The 18,650-nt window shown below is 43.0% G+C and overlaps 1 protein-coding gene across 4 annotated transcripts in view; it reads left to right on the top strand.

Moving 5' to 3' along the window:
- LOC136671492 (AP-2 complex subunit alpha-2) overlaps positions 1–16,099 on the top strand; it is a 38,522-nt gene extending 22,423 nt beyond the window's left edge. For all 4 annotated transcript variants that reach the window (XM_066647183.1, XM_066647184.1, XM_066647185.1 and 1 more), the window contains 15 exons: positions 993–1,143; positions 1,462–1,630; positions 2,331–2,468; positions 3,691–3,873; positions 5,312–5,409; positions 5,514–5,745; positions 6,639–6,812; positions 8,928–9,103; positions 9,190–9,272; positions 9,377–9,467; positions 9,729–9,851; positions 12,110–12,226; positions 13,285–13,354; positions 13,527–13,661; positions 13,787–16,099. In XM_066647183.1, coding sequence (XP_066503280.1) covers positions 993–1,143; positions 1,462–1,630; positions 2,331–2,468; positions 3,691–3,873; positions 5,312–5,409; positions 5,514–5,745; positions 6,639–6,812; positions 8,928–9,103; positions 9,190–9,272; positions 9,377–9,467; positions 9,729–9,851; positions 12,110–12,226; positions 13,285–13,354; positions 13,527–13,661; positions 13,787–13,864 — 2,018 coding nt within the window. In that variant the 3' untranslated portion in view covers positions 13,865–16,099. The remainder of the gene's footprint in view (positions 1–992; positions 1,144–1,461; positions 1,631–2,330; positions 2,469–3,690; positions 3,874–5,311; positions 5,410–5,513; positions 5,746–6,638; positions 6,813–8,927; positions 9,104–9,189; positions 9,273–9,376; positions 9,468–9,728; positions 9,852–12,109; positions 12,227–13,284; positions 13,355–13,526; positions 13,662–13,786) is intronic.
- The last annotated feature ends 2,551 nt before the right edge of the window (positions 16,100–18,650 follow it).

The raw sequence follows: 18,650 nt of genomic DNA, 5'->3' as shown, positions 1-18,650 counted from the left end.
TTATTATTATTAGTTCCGTTTACTCCCACACTGACCTGCAGTGCCCTGGATGTATCTATGATTCAGTAATAAACCTATTTTAAACCTGTGGAGGACCCGCTCCATGGAACATAAACTCATTCGCTCCGGGAGGACAGAGCAGTCTGATACCTCCAGTGTTAAAATAATAAAGGATCACTTTCACAGATTTAGCTGTTTGCTGCTCTTGAGTGTTAGAAACTTACAAACAGTAGGAAAAACTTAGAACCAAAACAAAATTTTGTAAACTTATAAACTCTTTTCCCTGCCGAGCTGTGACTGGTAACTCCGCTAAATTCAGGACAATATCGTTGCTAATGGGCACAGAAGCTTTATTGGCTGAAGGGCTGTGTATTTGGACGAGCTCCTGATTGCGTCTGGCTCCTGAAATCAATGCCGTCTGCAATATCTAGAGACAAAATGGCAGACAGTTCCCATTTTCTCACTCTTTGTTAGAGAATCAATAGGAGTTTCAGTCTGATTTATAATAGATGTTTCATAAATAATAGTCTGAGTGAATCGTCGTAGCCGTGATGTACTGCGCGGAGCTGATATTGACATCCTCACAGGCCGCATGACAAATGTGATTTACTTATTTATAAGCTGCCCACGCGCACGGCTCTGACTGATCACCAGGTGGAAATTTCCCATTCGTACGTTTGTTTTTCATTGGCTGATATCATCCAAACTCAGCTTCTTTGTTTCCTAATAAGAACATCACGCAGCGTGACGTGCTACTTTTCATTACGTTATTAATATTAACAATGTTTACAGCCTCATTTTACTCCACACACTTCGGAAAAGATCACTTACGACAATAAATTAATACCTCGGTAACTCATAGTGATGAGTGATGGAGGGAAAGAAAAGGCCGTTCTCATCTTCTTCTGAAAATTAGATGGTTATATCCTGACTGTAAATCCACATCTCCCTTCAGATGGATTTAAACACATTAAAGTTTGTGTGTTTTGTAGAGGACGCAGCTATTCGAGGACGTCTGACCGAGTGCTTGGAAACGATTCTGAACAAAGCACAAGAGCCTCCAAAGTCGAAGAAAGTCCAGCACTCCAACGCCAAGAATGCCGTTCTGTTTGAAACCATCAGCCTCATCATACACCACGACAGGTTAAGACCTTTTTAATGCGTTAAAGCTTGGGATTAGACGAGTTGCTGTTGCTCCTTCACCAATGTGAAAATACTAGATTTGGAAAACAGTCTGAATCAGGTTTCTGTAGTTTGTTGTTTAGCTTTTATTTTGGGGCTGTGCTCTGACCTTTCAGAGGGTGTAGCATTCATTTCTATAAAGTTATAACTGTAATAAACGTGTAAAATGCAGATATTTTAGTAGTTAATCACATAAACACATCATCAGAGTGAGGAGAGGCAGTGTTTTCCAGTCGACGTTGACCTTGTTGGACATTAATCTCCTCCTCTGTCCTCCAGCGAGCCGACGTTATTAGTGAGGGCCTGTAATCAGCTGGGTCAGTTCCTGCAGCACAGAGAGACCAACCTGAGATACCTGGCTCTGGAGAGCATGTGCACCCTCGCCAGCTCTGAGTTCTCCCACGAGGCGGTCAAAACTCACATTGAGACTGTGATCAATGCGTTAAAGGTAAACTACAGCTCAGTGCCTCTTATAGAAATAAAGAACTGCTTTTAGCTGTGTTTCTGTCCAAAGGATTTACTACAAAAGACGTTTGATCTCTGCAGGAAGTTTGTGTCTGTTTCAAGAGCCTACACTGGGAACATCAGTGTCTTTTCTTAATAGAGAGAGCCATTTGGAAGTAGACATTGTGGATGATGTTTTAGGACAGGGCTCTCTCAGCTTCTGATTGGCAGACACCACTCATCACCACTCAACTGTGGCAAACGTGTCCCTGAAGTCACGTGTGTTTGCTGACGATGTTAATGCATATTCACACTCGTTATTTACTGTGTATAAGGTTTCCATCACATTCCTCCTACAGTAAAAATAAACCACTGCAAACAGCAGTAAACACAGGATCCAAGCTTCCCAATGAGAGGAGTGTCTCAGCTGAGGAGGAAATGAGGGATTTAAAGAGTGCTACCACTTCTCACACACTCCAGGAGATAAATCAGGAGTGATATATCTGTAATGGTCAACCATAGTCAGTCATGACTTATCACAAAACACAGATCAACACTTAATGAGGCTTTATTCAAGTGGAACTGCGATATTTTGTTTTGTTTTGTTCTGCACAAATGAACCAAGACGCTGTAGAAGTGGAATTAACTCATAGTTAAGAGGGGGGTGTACTTATTCACTTTCTTTGTGTGTGTGTTTTCTGCAGACTGAGAGAGATGTGAGTGTGAGACAGCGAGCTGTCGACCTTCTTTACGCGATGTGTGACCGCAGCAACGCCAAACAGATTGTGGCAGAGATGCTCAGCTACCTGGAAACAGCAGACTACTCCATCAGAGAGGAAATTGTAAGTTTGTGAACCAATTAAAGGCTAAGCAGCAGCTCTATGAAAGTGTCAAACAAACACAGTGGAGTTTGAGGTCCTAACTTGTGTTTATTGAGAGTCGGAAAACATGTTATTTCTTACTAATTGAAGGAATAAGGTTTAAAAGACCGTTGGTCCCCCCCTCCCCCCCAACGGTGTTGGGAAACTCTAATAGGCGTCTTGCTTGTGACGTAGATGGTGGACAACAACTCTAGAAGCTGCACTTAATTTAATGCAAAATGACGAAAAGGTGTGTTGTTTTTGGCTGCAATCATTCAATGTACAGTGGGACATCTGTGAACAAATGGCCCAAAGATCCCAAAATATCCAGAAAATGGACTAAATTGGTCAACAGATTATACTCGGCTACGTAGCTGCATTACGGAGGTTTATAGTGTCGGATGAATTCGAGTTCGACTTCGATCACATTTACAAGAATAACGGTACCTCTACATTTGAGTTTAGCTTATTGCTAGGCTATTGTCATGAATAATGTTGGTTATTTAGCTAGATACTGTCATAACAGTCAGTCATAACGGTGTTTTACCGCGGCGTTGTTCGGCTGTTGTCCACCAGTGACGTCACGGTCGCGTTCGAGAATTTCCGTAGAGAGCTCGGGTTTTTCCGTCAATTTAATAAAATTGTCAGTTTTAAAGCAAATTTAGCTGCTGTTTTCATTTTAATTCATACTTATATCTGTCAGTGACTACAATAATGTGGAATATTCATGGAGGTCCGTTAAGTGGTGCTTAGCCTTTAAAGGACAAATCAGTCATATTCACCACCAAAGAGCAGTAACTATAGAGCAGGTCCCTCACAATGAGGGCCACCAGTGAAATAATATATAAACCCTGCTCCTCATGATTGAGATTTTAAACGGTACATTTATTGACATCACTCAGGACACTCTGAAAGCTATGGGTGTTTGTTGCTGATTGTGGCTTTAAGATATAAATCTTATCATCGTCAGAGAGAATCTGATCTGAGAGACACTAGAGTACTCTGTAGAGTGTCAAGTTGTTGTTAATATTCACAGCAATGTTTGGTTGCGTCTGTTTGGTCTAGGGCTGGACGATATGGTCAAATATGATATCACGATGTGTTTGTTAATTTCAGTTGATACAATGAAATTCAGATATCGATATCAACAACATAAAAAAAAGGTAACACATCTTAAAAAGGTAACACGTGTGTTTACTGCCAGGTTCTGAAAGTGGCCATTCTGGCTGAGAAGTACGCAGTGGACTACACCTGGTACGTGGACACCATCCTGAACCTGATCCGAATCGCTGGAGACTATGTGAGCGAGGAGGTTTGGTACAGAGTCATTCAGATCGTCATCAACCGAGACGACGTTCAGGGATACGCTGCCAAAACTGTGTTTGAGGTACAGTTCACACACCTCCTCTGCTCCTCCTGCCTCTACAGAGAACGATGTCTCACCGAGTGTAATCTCCCTTTATCTAATATTTGATAAGTGATTTTATCACGTAACAGTGACTTACTCCATTTTCAAATGAGGTTTTTTAATAAATAAGGCATTTAACTTTTTATTTTTGGAGAAATAATGATGGATAAACACAAATTGATCTGTTAATTTAATATGATATGAAGCATATAGATGGACATCCAGTCTGCCAGTGTTCAGAGTACAGTCAGTCTGTGAGGTCTGTTACTGTGAATCAGTGCTGATCAGCTCCAGTTTTGGGGGAGAGGCTCCTGTGGTTTTGCTTTATGTTGCTGATAATGACCCTGATTGAACTCATCAGCCCTTTCAGAGCTGAATAGGTCTGTAATGACATTCGGAGACACTTCACTCCCCTCACAGATCTTGCTCATCACAGCAACACGTACAATAAGACACGTTTAGAAGTGCATGTGCTTTTGCTGTGGTGCTCTGAGTGAGTCCTGCTGCCAGTTCCTGTGGCACCATTTCATTTCTGATGACCTCACTCGCCTTCCTGTACTCAGTTCTGCTTTGTGTTCGTGGTTTTTCTTTTTTTTTGTGCAAATGTTTTAAAACGTTTGTTTTGTGTAACAGAAAATTGTCATTTAAAATTCAGACTATTGTGTAGAATTATTTAAAAAAAAAAAAAACTAAAAAATAAAGCAGTGTGAGTGAGTGAGTTTGCGTGGGTTTCCTCCGGGTGACTGTCTGTGAGGAGTGTGGTGTGTTCTCTCTGTGTCTGCGTGGGTTTCCTCCGGGTGACTGTCTGTGAGGAGTGTGGTGTGTTCTCTCTGTGTCTGCGTGGGTTTCCTCTGGGTGACTGTCTGTGAGGAGTGTGGTGTGTTCTCCCTGTGTCTGCATGAGTTTCCTCCGGGTGACTGTCTGTGAGGAGTGTGGTGTGTTCTCCCTGTGTCTGCGTGGGTTTCCTCCGGGTGACTGTCTGTGAGGAGTGTGGTGTGTTCTCCCTGTGTCTGTGTTGGTTTCCTCCGGGTGACTGTCTGTGAGGAGTGTGGTGTGTTCTCTCTGTGTCTGCGTGGGTTTCCTGCAGGTGACTATCTGTGGGGAGAGACTCAAAAGTGTCCGTAGGGGTGTGTGTGTGTGTGTGTGTGTCTGTGTCTGTGTTGCCCTGTGAAGGACTGGCGCCCCCTCCAGGGTGTGTTCCTGCGCCCACTTATGCCGGATAGGCTCCGGACACACCGCCGTGCTGAACTGGATAAGGGTTACAGACAATGAATGAATTAAATGAAATTGAGATTTTAATACTAGGCAACAGTGACCATAAAATGACAACATTTTTAATTACAATTAACCTAAAAGATTTTTTGTACACCTACAATTAGCTGCATTTCTAATTATCTTTCTCTGTCCTGTGTCTCAGGCTCTGCAGGCTCCAGCTTGTCATGAAAACCTGGTGAAGGTTGGAGGATACATTCTGGGAGAGTTTGGAAACCTTATAGCAGGAGACCCACGCTCCAGGTACAACATGTTTCCACAAAGTCACATAAAAAACATTTATTTGATTTGGCCCCTTATTAAATTATAATGGTCTCTCTCTCTCTCTCTCTCTCTCTCTCTCTCAGTCCACTGATACAGTTTAACCTTCTACACTCGAAGTTCCACCTGTGTTCGGTTCCCACCCGAGCTCTTCTCCTCTCAGCTTACGTTAAGTTTATAAACCTCTTCCCTGAGGTTAAAGGAACCATTCAGGAGGTCCTGCGCTCGGACAGTCAGCTGAGGAACGCAGACGTAGAGCTTCAGCAGAGAGCCGTGGAGTACCTGCGTCTCAGCTGCATCGCCAGCACAGACATTCTGGTGATTACCTCTGATATCTTTATCGTTTTTGACACGATCACAACACATAGAGCTCTCTGCTTTCATTCAGGACCTGATTTTCTCTGTCAGTATCGATTGTGTCATTAAAGCCCATTATTTCTTATCATTAACTGAGTAAATTAATGCAGACCAGGCGTTAAAAACTGAACTAAAAGGAACAGTAACAAACTGCACATGATGATTCCTGAATGATTCATCGGAAGAAGTGTAAACAGAAACATCAGTTTAAAAAGGGAATGTCTGTCAGACCTCATCCTGTGAAGGACTGGCGCCCCCTCCAGGGTGTGTTCCTGCCCTGCACCCAGTGATTCCGGGTAGGCTCCGGACCCACCGCCGCCCTGAACTGGATAAGGGTCACAGACGATGAATGAATGAATGTGTGTCAGACCGACCTTGTTTCCTACTGTGAGAAAGAGCAGCTGCACATGAGGCCAATGACACAACACCCAGTTCCAAACCTGGACTGGAGGGGAATAAAGCCCCAGCACAGGGCTAGAGCAGAGGGGAGCGTGCTGTCCATTCAGTGCTCACTGCTAATATCTTTCATTTCAGTATAAATCTTGGGCATGTGTAAATGTTTAAACATAGAGTGTTGCATGTGCATGTGTTCACACTGCTTACAAATGGTGGGACATGAGAATGAAATGTTTTAAAGAGAGTAGTTTGTGTCCGCAAGAAAACTGTGTCACAGCTGTTTGCTACGTAACTCATTTTTGTCGTCGTTCTCGAGCTCAGAGAGGTTTTAATGCGTGTCTGTTTTAAAAATCAAGTCATTATCTTGAATAACAGCCGTGCCTGAGGCTGTCTGATCTAACTCTGAATTTCACAGATGTTTACAGCGGGTCGGTCTGTGTGTTGTTTAACCCTTAAAGGCCACGGTTCTGGAGGAGATGCCCCCTTTCCCCGAGAGAGAGAGTTCTATTTTGGCGAAGCTGAAGAAGAAGAAGGGTACAGGGACGGTTTCTGATATTGAGGACAATCGAAAAGAGCGCAGCACCAATATCAACGGCAGCAACGAACACACCACAGCTGCCACAAACACCAAGGTGGGTTACTTTTCTGCTTTTACTCGTTATTACCTTAACTTTAAAGCAGGGTTTAGTCTGTGGAAGGGTTTCCAAATGTTGCTTAATTTAAACTTGAGCCTGTGAAACGATTTTGATTGTTCCTTTATGAAAAATATAGAGTGGTATCTTGATTGCCTTTGCTGTGATCGCCATGATTTTAAAGAGACAGTCAGTCATTTTGCTGTACGTTATGAAATAGTTTTACTGACACAATGGTCTGGATGTATCAGCGATTCTGTAGGGCACAGTTTCACCAGAGGACCTGTACGTTTTAATAGTGTGTGCCTTCAAAGCCGCCCGAGTGTGCACTAGTGCATTAGTGAAGGCACCCTCCAGTGGTCAACAAGGAGAACCACAATAGCAAAGACACTGGCTCTGTTCTAAAGTGTTGTTTTCCAGTACATGTTTCCTCTGACAGAAAATGCACTGATTCAGTTGCCAAAATAAGTGTTTTCATCATGTTCACAGCTAATTTGTATGATTTAGAAGCAAATTAGAATTACCTAGTGCACCTTTAAACATGAAGGGGCCCCACTCTGTTGGAAAAACAAAAGCAGCTTGGATCTCCTTGATTTTTTTAAATGTGTGATGCTTTTGATGGATATCGTGATCCTTTAGGGACTGATTTACTGAGTGAATAATTCTGGAAGCTGAGAATAGTGTGCACTTTTAGTTCATATCACTGCAAATGTTTATTTGTTCCCTATAACGTTATTCTCAGCTAAAACGCAGATCTGGATTTCCGTTTGTTCTTGAGGTTAGTCATTGTTCATCTTTAGAAGAGTAGAAACGATAAATATCCTGATTTAATGTCTGTATCTGAGAGACTGGTCGGAACGCATCACTGAATAATTGTGTCCACATCTGTACATCTTCCATCTGCTCTTTATTCATTTCTTTTCTTTTTTCTCTCCTTTTATTCAGCCCTCTCCTCCCACTCGCGTTTGTGATTTGCTGGCTGCGGCTTCGCCTCCCACCAACAGGCCACGCCCCACTCCGTCCTCTTCCATTCTGCACATGCCTCTTTCCCCTTTGTCTTCACAGGCTTATACGCTTCACACGGCCTTGCCCACTGTGTCCTTCCAACAGGTCCCAGTTTGTGTGTGTGTGTGTGTGTGTGTGTGTGTGGCTCTTTCATTCCTCCGCTCTCGTTTTTGCTGGTTTTGCTTGGTTCTCTTATTTCCCTGCTCTCGTTTTCACCCCACGTTTGCTCTCTCACATAAAAGTGGGTTGAACACTTCTTGATGATGCTCAGATGAGGGGGCGGGGCAATCCTAGTTATTCTCCACATTATATCAGAAGTAGAAAAAGGTCGTAGCGGCTCATTCTGTTCCATGATTCCCGGCGTAGGCAGCCCACTGTGTGTGGGGTGGTAAAAATAAACATAGAAGGGTCTGGAAAATAATTTTAATACCCTTTCTCTTTGAGTCTATGTAAGCGCTTGTCTGTTTTAACGGCTCGATTTTAATTTAGATCAAGACTGTCCTCTCGCTCCTGCAGATATCGTTAATGTTTGTCATGTGAAGAGCTCATGATCGTGGCTAGATTACTGCTTTTCATTTATTGCTGAGTGTGTTGCAACGTGGCTCTGTTTGCTTCCTGCATTTTAATGTTTTGCAAGAGATTTCTTAATCAGATAAACAGCATGGTTTGGTTTTCCTGATGAATTCAAAAGCATGTGTTATGTGAAATATGTTGTAGTTACAGTTAAACTAATGAAAACCAGACAGGAAGCACACTGACAAGTTTAAGAGTGAGTGTTGGAGTGAAGTGGTTGATTGTAGGGACTCTGTTGAGTGGTGGTGAATGGAACCAGACGTCTACAGCAGTGACCTGCAACTTCCACAGTGACACCGGTGACCCATCCCTGTCTAAAGAGCCTTTAAGAAGTGATGATGATGGTGACTAAGCGTTTCCAGGCCTCAGGGATTGTGTTTCATACAGATATCTGGTTCCATTCACCTCCCCTTTGAGCAGATATTAGTCTGTCACTCTCTGTGACTTTAATCTTCTTGCGTGCACCTGTATGGATTTGTTCGTTTTTGTTCTAGAAGTGGAGTATATCTCTAAGCTTTGGGCTGCGTTATTTTGCAGGTGGCATCTTCTCCATCCTCAGATCTCCTGGGTCTGGGGAACACCTCAGCAGTAAACTCCAGCCCCCCGGTAGCGTCCACTGCGGCCAGTCTGCTGGTGGACGTTTTCTCAGAAAATCACCCCGGATCTCCTCTGGGTGTCACGTCATCTCCCATCCTCGAGGATAACTTCCCAAGGTTTTTTTTTCTTATTCTCATTTTATCCTCAGTTTAAACCTGTTTCACTCTCAGTTTCTTCACTGTGATTCTTGATCTCTCCTCAGGTTCGTGTGTAAGAATAACGGCGTTCTGTTTGAGAATCAGCTGCTACAGATTGGACTGAAGTCTGAGTACAGACAGAACCTGGGTGAGTAACTGTGTAGCAGGGGTGCACAACTCCAGAGTGTTTTTTAAAGTGTCTGTATGTCTGTTTTATTGAATTTACCACCTGTTCTCCTTGTTCTGCTGCAGGCCGCATGTATGTGTTCTATGGAAACAAAACATCAACGCAGTTCCTGAACTTTTCAGCCGCTGTGGTCTGTGACGAACCCCTCAATACCCATATCCTTTATGAGACTGAGGTTTTAAAAGGAAATGTTACAATAAATTATATATTTTTCAAGGTGATTCTTTTTTTTTTTCTGTGAAGTGCAGCTCAAATTAAACGAGAATCAAATCGCTCTGTCATCTCTGAATGGCCCCCCACATAGGTGTGGCAGTGTTTAAAATCCCTCGTACATCTGAGCCTCTAGATATCAGGGCAGTGTAGGAGAACCTACTAATTGCTCTTTTAATTTCGTTAGTCCTTAATGATCTATTCACAGCTGAATGTCCACACCAAACCTGCTGACCCTGTGGTGGACGGAGGAGCTCAGCTGCAGCAGGTGCTCAATATTGAGTGTTTATCCGACTTTGTGGAAGCTCCAGTGCTTAATATACATTTCAGGTGGGTGAACGCGTCTTCTACTCATCAGCCATCACATCACATTACGTTGTTCCACAATTACAGACAGTAGTTCATCTGTTGCTCCGCCTACTTTCACCCTAAAGTGTTCCTCAGCGCTCAGGACCCCCACAGAGCAGGTGTGATGTGGTGGTGGATCATTCTCAGCGCTGCAGTGACACTGACGTGGTGGTGTGTTAGTGTGTGTTGTGGTGGTGTAGAGTGGATCAGACACAGCAGTGTCTCCTGGAGTTTCTGGAAACAATTCTCAATGCCCTCTTTGTCCTGATGGGGTTCCCGACCATTGAAGAACAGGGTGAAAGTGGGAGCCACAGATGGACTACAGGTCTGTGATTGTAGAATTACTGTGCGTGCACACAGAAAGTGATAAAACCAATCGGGCGATGTGTCGCTGGTGGGTGTGTCCAGTAACACGCGGGCAGGCGGCGCTGCACTGAACTGGACTGAACACCAAGTAAACTACATTTTTAAAGGAACAGTACCAAGTTTAAGAGCTCAGGCTTTATTTATTCAGAAAAGGATCACAACCCTGTCTTTTTATATCTTTTGTCAGAACCTTGTTTTATAATAAAAAAAAACCCCTGAAATTACAAACATACAGCTTTGTTTATGTGGTTTAAGTAACAATAACGGAACGCTATTTTTGGCTAACTCAAATGTACACTGTAATCTTGTACGTAAATATTCAAAGCGAATATTATTTACACGTTCAGTTGTAAAAACAGCAAAACACACTCTAAATTTAAACTGTAAACAAGTCCGGACGCAGTAATTATGGCTCTCTCCTTTGTTTTGAGAAAGGAACCAAAGTGAGTTCAGTGGTTCTGAGGGAAAGTGAAGCCCTTCTTCCTGAATGGTAGTCGCACACTGCTCATTTGCATAGAGTTGAGCAGAGCTGACCTTCATCGTGTGGCTGAATTCACCCACTTCCTGTCGCTCACAGTCAGATAGCTGGACGCCGCCCAGTGTCACTGACTCTCATTGAAAATGAACGGTTGCCGTGTTCCTTTTGTCACTTATGTTGCGCTCGCAGTTAGAGTTCAAGTACATGCACACACCGATAGTGGTGTATACACACACACAGCAAGTTAAATAAGAGAAAGATACACTCAACCACCACAGTGCAGGAGCCCTTCTTATATCAAACACATGAAAATACAAATAAAGTCATTCAACGTCTGAATTTATTACTGAAACTGAATGATAAACGATTACAAACACCAGCTCAAACACTGTCCCTCGCTCATTTGAACCAGCCGTATATCTCTGATCAAATTATTAATGAGCTACAACTAATAAACTTAAAAGATAAAATTAAAAAGTATAGAAATGTACAAATACTGAAGGAAAGGCTTGTCCTATGACCACCCCACGATAAAAATAATTTGTTTTGCTTTAATCCAACGTGATTTTGCTTTACTTACAAAAAGATAAAATAATCGGTTATTAATATCAGTATCGGCTTCTCCAAGGTTCTAATTACCGATTATCTTATCGGCCAAAAATCGACGCATCCCTACTTTTCATTGTACAGTGGAACCTCTACCTACGAAGTTGATCCGTTCCGTGACCCGGTTCGTAAGTGGAAAAGTTCGTTTCTCAAATCAATTTTCCTCATTTAAAATAATGGAAAAGCAATGAATGTGTTCCAGCCCCCACCCCGAAAGTCACCCTTTTTGCACTGATATATGTTTACAACACTCTCAAATTAGTAAAAAAATACATGTAGCGTTACTAAAAATAAAAGAGAAATACAGTGGAAACAGTAATAAAAAAGAAATAATAAAGTTTGAAGTGGTTACACATCGCTACCTTGAAGACGTGACGACTGGCTGGAGGAGTAACACAGGCACTGGCTGTATGACGGGAGGTGGGGGGGGGGGGGGGGGGTGGAATAACGGAGAGTAGGTGGTGAATGTGGGGAGACGAAGTGTAGATACGGCTTAACTTAGCACGAATTTTGATGTCTGCTATTTACACTAATGCTAAAGCTACAATGTGTTAATCTTAAAAGCTCACTCAAGTCTGGGCGCTGGGAGACTCGCCTATTGGGGTCAGTGGCCGTTTCCAGACGCCGGCTCGGCGGAGGCTCGGGTTCGTTTCTAGACTCATGGTTCGTTGGTGAAGGCAAAAAATATTCAAATGCCCGATTCGTATCTTGGAAAGTTCGTTAGTATAGGCGCTCGTTAGTAGAGGTTCAACTGTATGTGGTTAATATCAGGTTGTATGTGGTTCTGCAGGTACGGAGGCAGCGGGCAGAATATTCTGGTTCGCCTTCCTGTCACTCTCAACAAGTTCTTCCAGCCCACAGAGATGTCGTCTCAGGAGTTCTTCCAGCGCTGGAAACAGCTCAGCGCGTAAGTAGCACATGTACAGTCCATCTCAGACAGTGTGGGCGGTGGAACTGTGTTCTCCAGAGTGGTGGAACTCGGTCCTGTATATCTGGAACAGCCTGGAGTGGTGTGTGTGTGACCCAGAACTAATCATCTAACACCAGCACCTGACCTCTGATGGTCTTGTGGTTGCCGTCATATCCTCAGAGGCTGTTTCTCAATATTCGGTCCCATGTTCTTGCTTGACATCATCTTCCACTGCTAAATTATGTTCAAGAACCTAACCCCGTGGACAGTTAAAGAACCTGGATGTTCTTCTCAATCCACCCTAAGCAGCGAGGATTAGAACGACCTGAAAGTCCCTTCATTCACTGACACATCATGAACTCGTTATTGCGAGATGACTTCCCAAGAACCTTCTAGAGAACACAAGTCCGTTCTTTGTGTTTCTGGTTTTGAGAAACAGCCAAATTCCCAGAGTGTAGTCTTCCAAGGCGAGGAGATGACTTCACTGCGACAGAAACAGAGAGACAAAGAACCCAAACACCAGTCTAACTCATCAGCAGGGTTGGATGCAAATCCATCACTGCAGAGGACTCAGTTGCGCTGTCCCTATGTCCCACACATTGCTGGAATGCCCTCAGGCCTCTGTCCCAGATCTGTACTGTATCTGTTTTAATGCTCGTTCTGTCTCTGATGCTCAGTGGGAGCAGATGGGACACAGTTTGTTCTTTGCTGAAACTCAGGTTCATCTTTTCTGAGACTGTGAATAATAACGATGACTCAGCGGCTCTGCGTCTTTTCGCCGAAGACATGAGTGATTTGGCATTTTAGATTCTGAAAGATGATGATTATACGAGTTTCTGTCTCTGAAGATCCATCAGAAAAACAAGTTTAAATGCGACACAAGTCAAAATGTATCAGTGTTTATAAAGTCTCTCCCACACAGCTGCAGGGTCCTGGGTGGGATCCTCTCATCTGTCTTTCTGTGAGGAAGTGTGGTGTGTTCTCCTTGTGTCGGCAGGGGTTTCCTCCAACCCCGGTGTTCACCTCTCATTATTTTTTTCCTTGCCCCCCTCCAGGCCCCAGCAGGAGGTGCAGAAGATCTTCAAAGCAAAGCATTCCATGGACACAGAGATCACCAAGGCTAAGGTGAGGGAGCAAGTTGGTAGGAATCACCAGTCAGTTCTCCAGAGGCAGTTTGAGATTCTGTGCTGAACCTGTTTTAAACATTCACCACACCCTCACACGAGGGACCCGCTCTGTAGACCATATACTGGTTAGTTCAGGAACCTCACAGGGATTTGATGTGTGCATGTTGTAGATTATCGGTTTCGGAACAGCACTGCTGGACGGGGTGGATCCCAATCCCTCGAATTTTGTTGCCGCCGGAGTGATCCACACAAAGACCATTCAGGTCGGCTGCCTTCTCAGACTAGAGCCCAACACACAAGCACAGGTACGAGCACGGAGACCCTGGGGGTGTCCTTTAGAGGTGAACAAATATAATGATGATGGTAATTTTAAACGTTCCTGCACACTCGACAAATCATGTTCCCTTCTCTTTTCCCTGTTTCTCTGCAGATGTATCGGCTCACGCTGAGAACCAGCCGAGAGTCTGTCTCTCAAAGGCTCTGTGAGCTGCTCTCAGATCAGTTCTGAGCAACAGAACAGTGTCTCTCTCTCTCTCTCTCTGAAATTGTACTGAGTCATTTAGACATCCCTGCACTGCATAATAATTGTCTTATTACGTAAAATTATTTTAAATCTACTCACAATCTCTAATATTTCTCATTCTGAGAGTGCTGGGAGATTTTTATTATAGAATTATTGTCCTTTTTTCTGGAATATTTTCCTTGTTTTACGTGATTTATATTTAACTTATTCCACTGGCAGATGGTGGAAATGTTACTTAAAATGAGTAAAAACATCTGCCATTTGAATAAGACGCTTTTCTTCGGGATAAAATCTCTTAAAACAAGCAAAACCGTTCAGAGATGGGTGGAATAATCTTGTAATAATCGTTCTCAGTGCCTCATAATGAAGTATTGGATACACAGACCAGAATTAAGATGATGTCACTTGATAAGACGTGTTTCCCCACACACTCCATCTTTCAGATCTGTTACTCACCTGCCCCTCTATTAACCCCATGTACAGTGTAAATTTCCTGATGCTTTTATTTTGTACTCATATATAAACGACCCTGTGTTTCTCTCTGCACCTCTCCAGCTCTGCACTAATCCCCCGTCTGTTCAAATCAGGCTTTCGGATTCATTCGCAGATGTTTTCAGGGTTTTTTTTTTTTTTTTTATGTTTTATACCACATTTATTCTTGCCTCGAACCCTGAGAAAGCCATGGAAGTGAATGACAGATATTTGTAACATTTTCTTCTGCTCTCGCTCCTTCTGCGGAGTGCACAAAGCCTGAGAAACTGCTTCCTGTTGAACTAGCTCAGTAAAGATATAAAATAAGTGCCTTGGTTGGATACATCTGCTCTGTGGAGAGGTTTGAAGAACACAGATCTGTCTCACAGGGCAGCAGTAGCTTTTCCTGAAGCCTCATCCCAAATCCATGAAATTAAAACATTACTCAGAGCGTGAAAAGCCTTATTAAATTGCACTGCAGGAAAATGATGTCTTACAGAGTGAAACATTCTGAAACCTAGCCCTTGTATCTGTTACTCACAGTTTGTTGTAAAGGTTACGAGGTTATTCGGCCTGTTTTATAGACAGGTTTATTCCACTGATATTTCTATATTTCATTGGCAGATCATTTGAGTTGAGGAGAACACGAGCGGTCACTGAGGCTCTTCTTATTCCCCAAGCGTTTTCAAGAGTCTGGTTTGATTGATACTGGGACATGTGATCTGTCCCGAAACTTGGCAAGCTCCCTAAGTAGGCAGTGACTCCGTAGGCAGGTGTTTAAGGTAGTTAAGGTGTTTCCCGCCCACCGCACGCAACCGGTGTTTACCTCTCTCCATGGCTATGGATTTAGCTCTTCCTGTTTTTAGATTGATTCGAATTATTTTCGCTCCGGGAGAAGGGTGAAATAGACAGGAGTTGTTCTTACGGTGCATCATGGGATTGCCTTCACGGCTGAGGAAGGGTTTGATGCTGCAGTAGGCAGTATATTTAAGGTGGCTAGAAATTGGACAGCTCACTAGGTTTTGGGACAGACCCAGAAACGTCAGCTGATGAAGGATTGAAGGTTATTGTGCCTGGCTCCAAAACAAAGCATCTGAGTGTTTTCGTGTGTGTGTGTGTGTGTTCTTAAGGTTATAGATGGGTTAGTACCGTAGACGATAAAAGTCGTGGCCCAGGGACCTGCTGACATCACCCATGTGACTTTAACCAGACATGGAATGGTGACGTATGTCCGCAGAAATAAACACACAACACAACCCAAAATTAACCTCCAGATCCTGTTTGTGTTGTGGTTTTTGTTATTGACTACTGTTTAACGCGGTTAATCTTTTCACAAAGCGACGCTCCAGATGTGAAATGATCTGCCAGTGGAAGACTTTTAAACACTTAAACCAAGCACCACTCTCCAGACACAGGTGAATAATCTCGTACTTACAGCACTCTCAGAATGAAAGCTAATAGATATTCGGGCTGGATTTAAGACGTTATCACCGAGGAAGGCATGATTGGTCTGCAGTGTGACGGAGGACGCAGAGATGTAGCTGGTTGTATTTTAAACTGTTTGTATTTACCGCAGTGGTCACTGCCAGCTTCTCCATGTGCCTTACACTCGTCTGTTTCTTATGATTGTGAATGTAAACGTAAATGTAAACGTGTTTATCTGACTGTGTTCGTGTCCGAGAGCATGTTCTTCTCCCAGTCGTACTGTGGGAGGGTCGGCCGATTAAACTGCATCGCCTTTTGTTTTGATCCACGTTTCTGGTCTTTCTTTATTCCACCAAACGTGTGCGGACTTGTTTTTAATCAGCCTTATTTTCGCTAAGCTTCATTTATTGTGAATCCTGGAGCGCAGCTGCTGCATCAAGCGTTTCCTTCCATTTCTGTTCTCCATGGTGCCGTTTACTGCCAAACGTTTCTGGACACCAGCTTTCTGAATCAGGAGTTTGTTCCTGGGAAGGCTTTACACGCGATGGATCATTTCTGATGAGGATTTGTGTGCATTCTTCATCATGGGACGATTAGCTCTGGATCGTAATCTCTGCTCCAACTCGTCTGGAAGGTGTTGGATGGAGCTCCATCGCTCCAGAGAAAACGGATTCACTGCTGCACAGCCCATACTACGTTAGTCAGTGCTTGGCATTGAGCCTGCTATGTGCAGCTGCTTCATGTGCTGTCTGGTTCCATTGAGAGTTACTTTCTATGGGAAGTATACAACCTGAAAGACTGGGATCACACAGGTTTTTTTCTTAAGAGTAGTGTAAGGCACTCAGTTGTTTGCAGAATGTTTGGACGTTATATAACAGTCCTGTATTTTATGTTTTAGGGCAGTTTCCATTTTCTCCAGAGGGGGCAACATCAGCCTGTCCAAATCCATCACACCCCCAGGTTACACTGTTTTTATGTTGGAAAGTATCTCAAAACACTTTAAAGAAGCATCTAACACCCAAATAAAGTTGACCACCAACCAAAAAAAAAACCTGTTACCTTAAGGAGCATGTTGTGACCATTCCTTAAAGTCCATTTGGAAAACACTTGAAACATGGTGAAATGCTGTTTTACATTGTGAAGTTTTACAAGATGGTTTGATGTGAAGAAGCTGCAGGGGTATCTCACCATTTTACTGTCTCCTCATTGCTCACTAGCAGCTCAACAGAGTCTAGACTCCCAATGTACACAAGTCTACAGTCTCACCTGCCAGAGTGTAATCTCACTGCCCTTAATGTCTATTAAGAGTCATGAAAACACATTTAAATCAGTTTAAAAATGTCTTCAATATTTTTACCAAATTTGCCAAAAAACATAAGACTATAGTCTTACCTTCTGGAGCATTTTTGAGTGTTTTTTAAATGCCATGGAAAATGTCTCATGACGAAGTGTTCCTGTCACAACTAAAGGTTAGGGATAAATGTCCACAGTGAAAACACTTATAACCAGTTGCAGAATTGATATTAAATTTACATTAAATCAAACGTTAGCCTGAGAATTCCCAGTGGGTAGTGTTTCCAAACAAGTGCCCCAGTCTGTTTCTGATAAAGTGGCCAGTGAGAGGCAGTGTCATCCTTCTCAGCCAATGGGGAGAGAGACTGTTCTACGCCGATGTCAGACATCAGAACCTCCACACATGAGCGGTCCTCTGTTACCTGGAAAATCAGACATGACTCCGTCGATGAGAAAGTGACGTGTTATTTATCACTGCGCTCACAACCTGCGGGAAGAGAGGAGGAAAAGAGGGGAGAAGGAAGAAATGAAAATAACTGAAGAAAGAAACAGAGGATAGAAGACAGTAAAAAGGGAGACAGAGAAACACTAAAGTAGAAGGCAATGGTAAACTAATAAATATGGATTGCTGCACATTGGGGGTGAAATGACTGACGCTCCCCTGAGGCCGGACCCTGAAGCTTTCGCTCTGAACAAAGACACGGATACAATTTATGAACCTGCAAACGTCCAGCAGAGTCTCCACACTGTTTCAGTTCAGGCAGAAAATCACTTCCAATGAGACGAGAAACACTCGTCCTGATTAATGAGACCACTACAGCCCTTCATACATCACACACACACACATGCATATTTCATGCATTGTGGGGCCATTAAATAGACCTCCATTTATTTTGTGTAGACTTATCTACACTTAATCTAACCCTTAAAATAATCTCAAACTTCAACTAAATCAAATCCTTCTTTAAAACGTACTCTAACCTTAAACATCTGCACCTGAGAATGTAATGTTTTACAGTGTGGGAACCACAAGCTGCCCCCAGAATGTGAGCCTGTAAACAGGTTTGGTCCCCAGAGTGTGATATATACCTGCATCATATGTATTAACTCTTGAAGGACCAAAAAATATATATTAAACAATGTTTATAAAAATTATCATTTTTACATTGTTTTCTATAAAGTGAAACTCATCTGAGATAAAGACTCAAACTGCTTCATCATCCCTGAATTAACCGCTTTATTCTCCATAGATCGGGTCCCAAACAAGGGGACGACATGTTTAAAGGAGGTTTAGTGGAGTATCTCTGCTACAGTCAGTGTCTAAAAGCTGTTTAATAACGTGAAGAAGAATCGTTGGAGGAAACGTGTCATTGCACATTTAAAGGCATTACTTTTACTGGAGTGGTGTGTGTGTGTGTGTTTGTATTCTCTGTGACAGGTCAGTTTAGAGTTAAACTCAGCGGGCTAATTAGCACAGTGCTAACAGTCTGGGATGGATTATTACAGTCTGGACCTGGGCCAAGCTGCCAAACACCATCAGATCATTTCAGAGGGAGAAGAAAAGATTGAAAAAAGTAAGAAA

The sequence above is a fragment of the Hoplias malabaricus genome, chromosome 16 (assembly GCF_029633855.1).
Source record: "Hoplias malabaricus isolate fHopMal1 chromosome 16, fHopMal1.hap1, whole genome shotgun sequence".
NCBI classification, from domain to species: domain Eukaryota; kingdom Metazoa; phylum Chordata; class Actinopteri; order Characiformes; family Erythrinidae; genus Hoplias; species Hoplias malabaricus.
The sequence above is the reverse complement of the archived record's forward strand: the minus strand, read 5'-3'. Positions and strand labels throughout refer to the sequence as shown.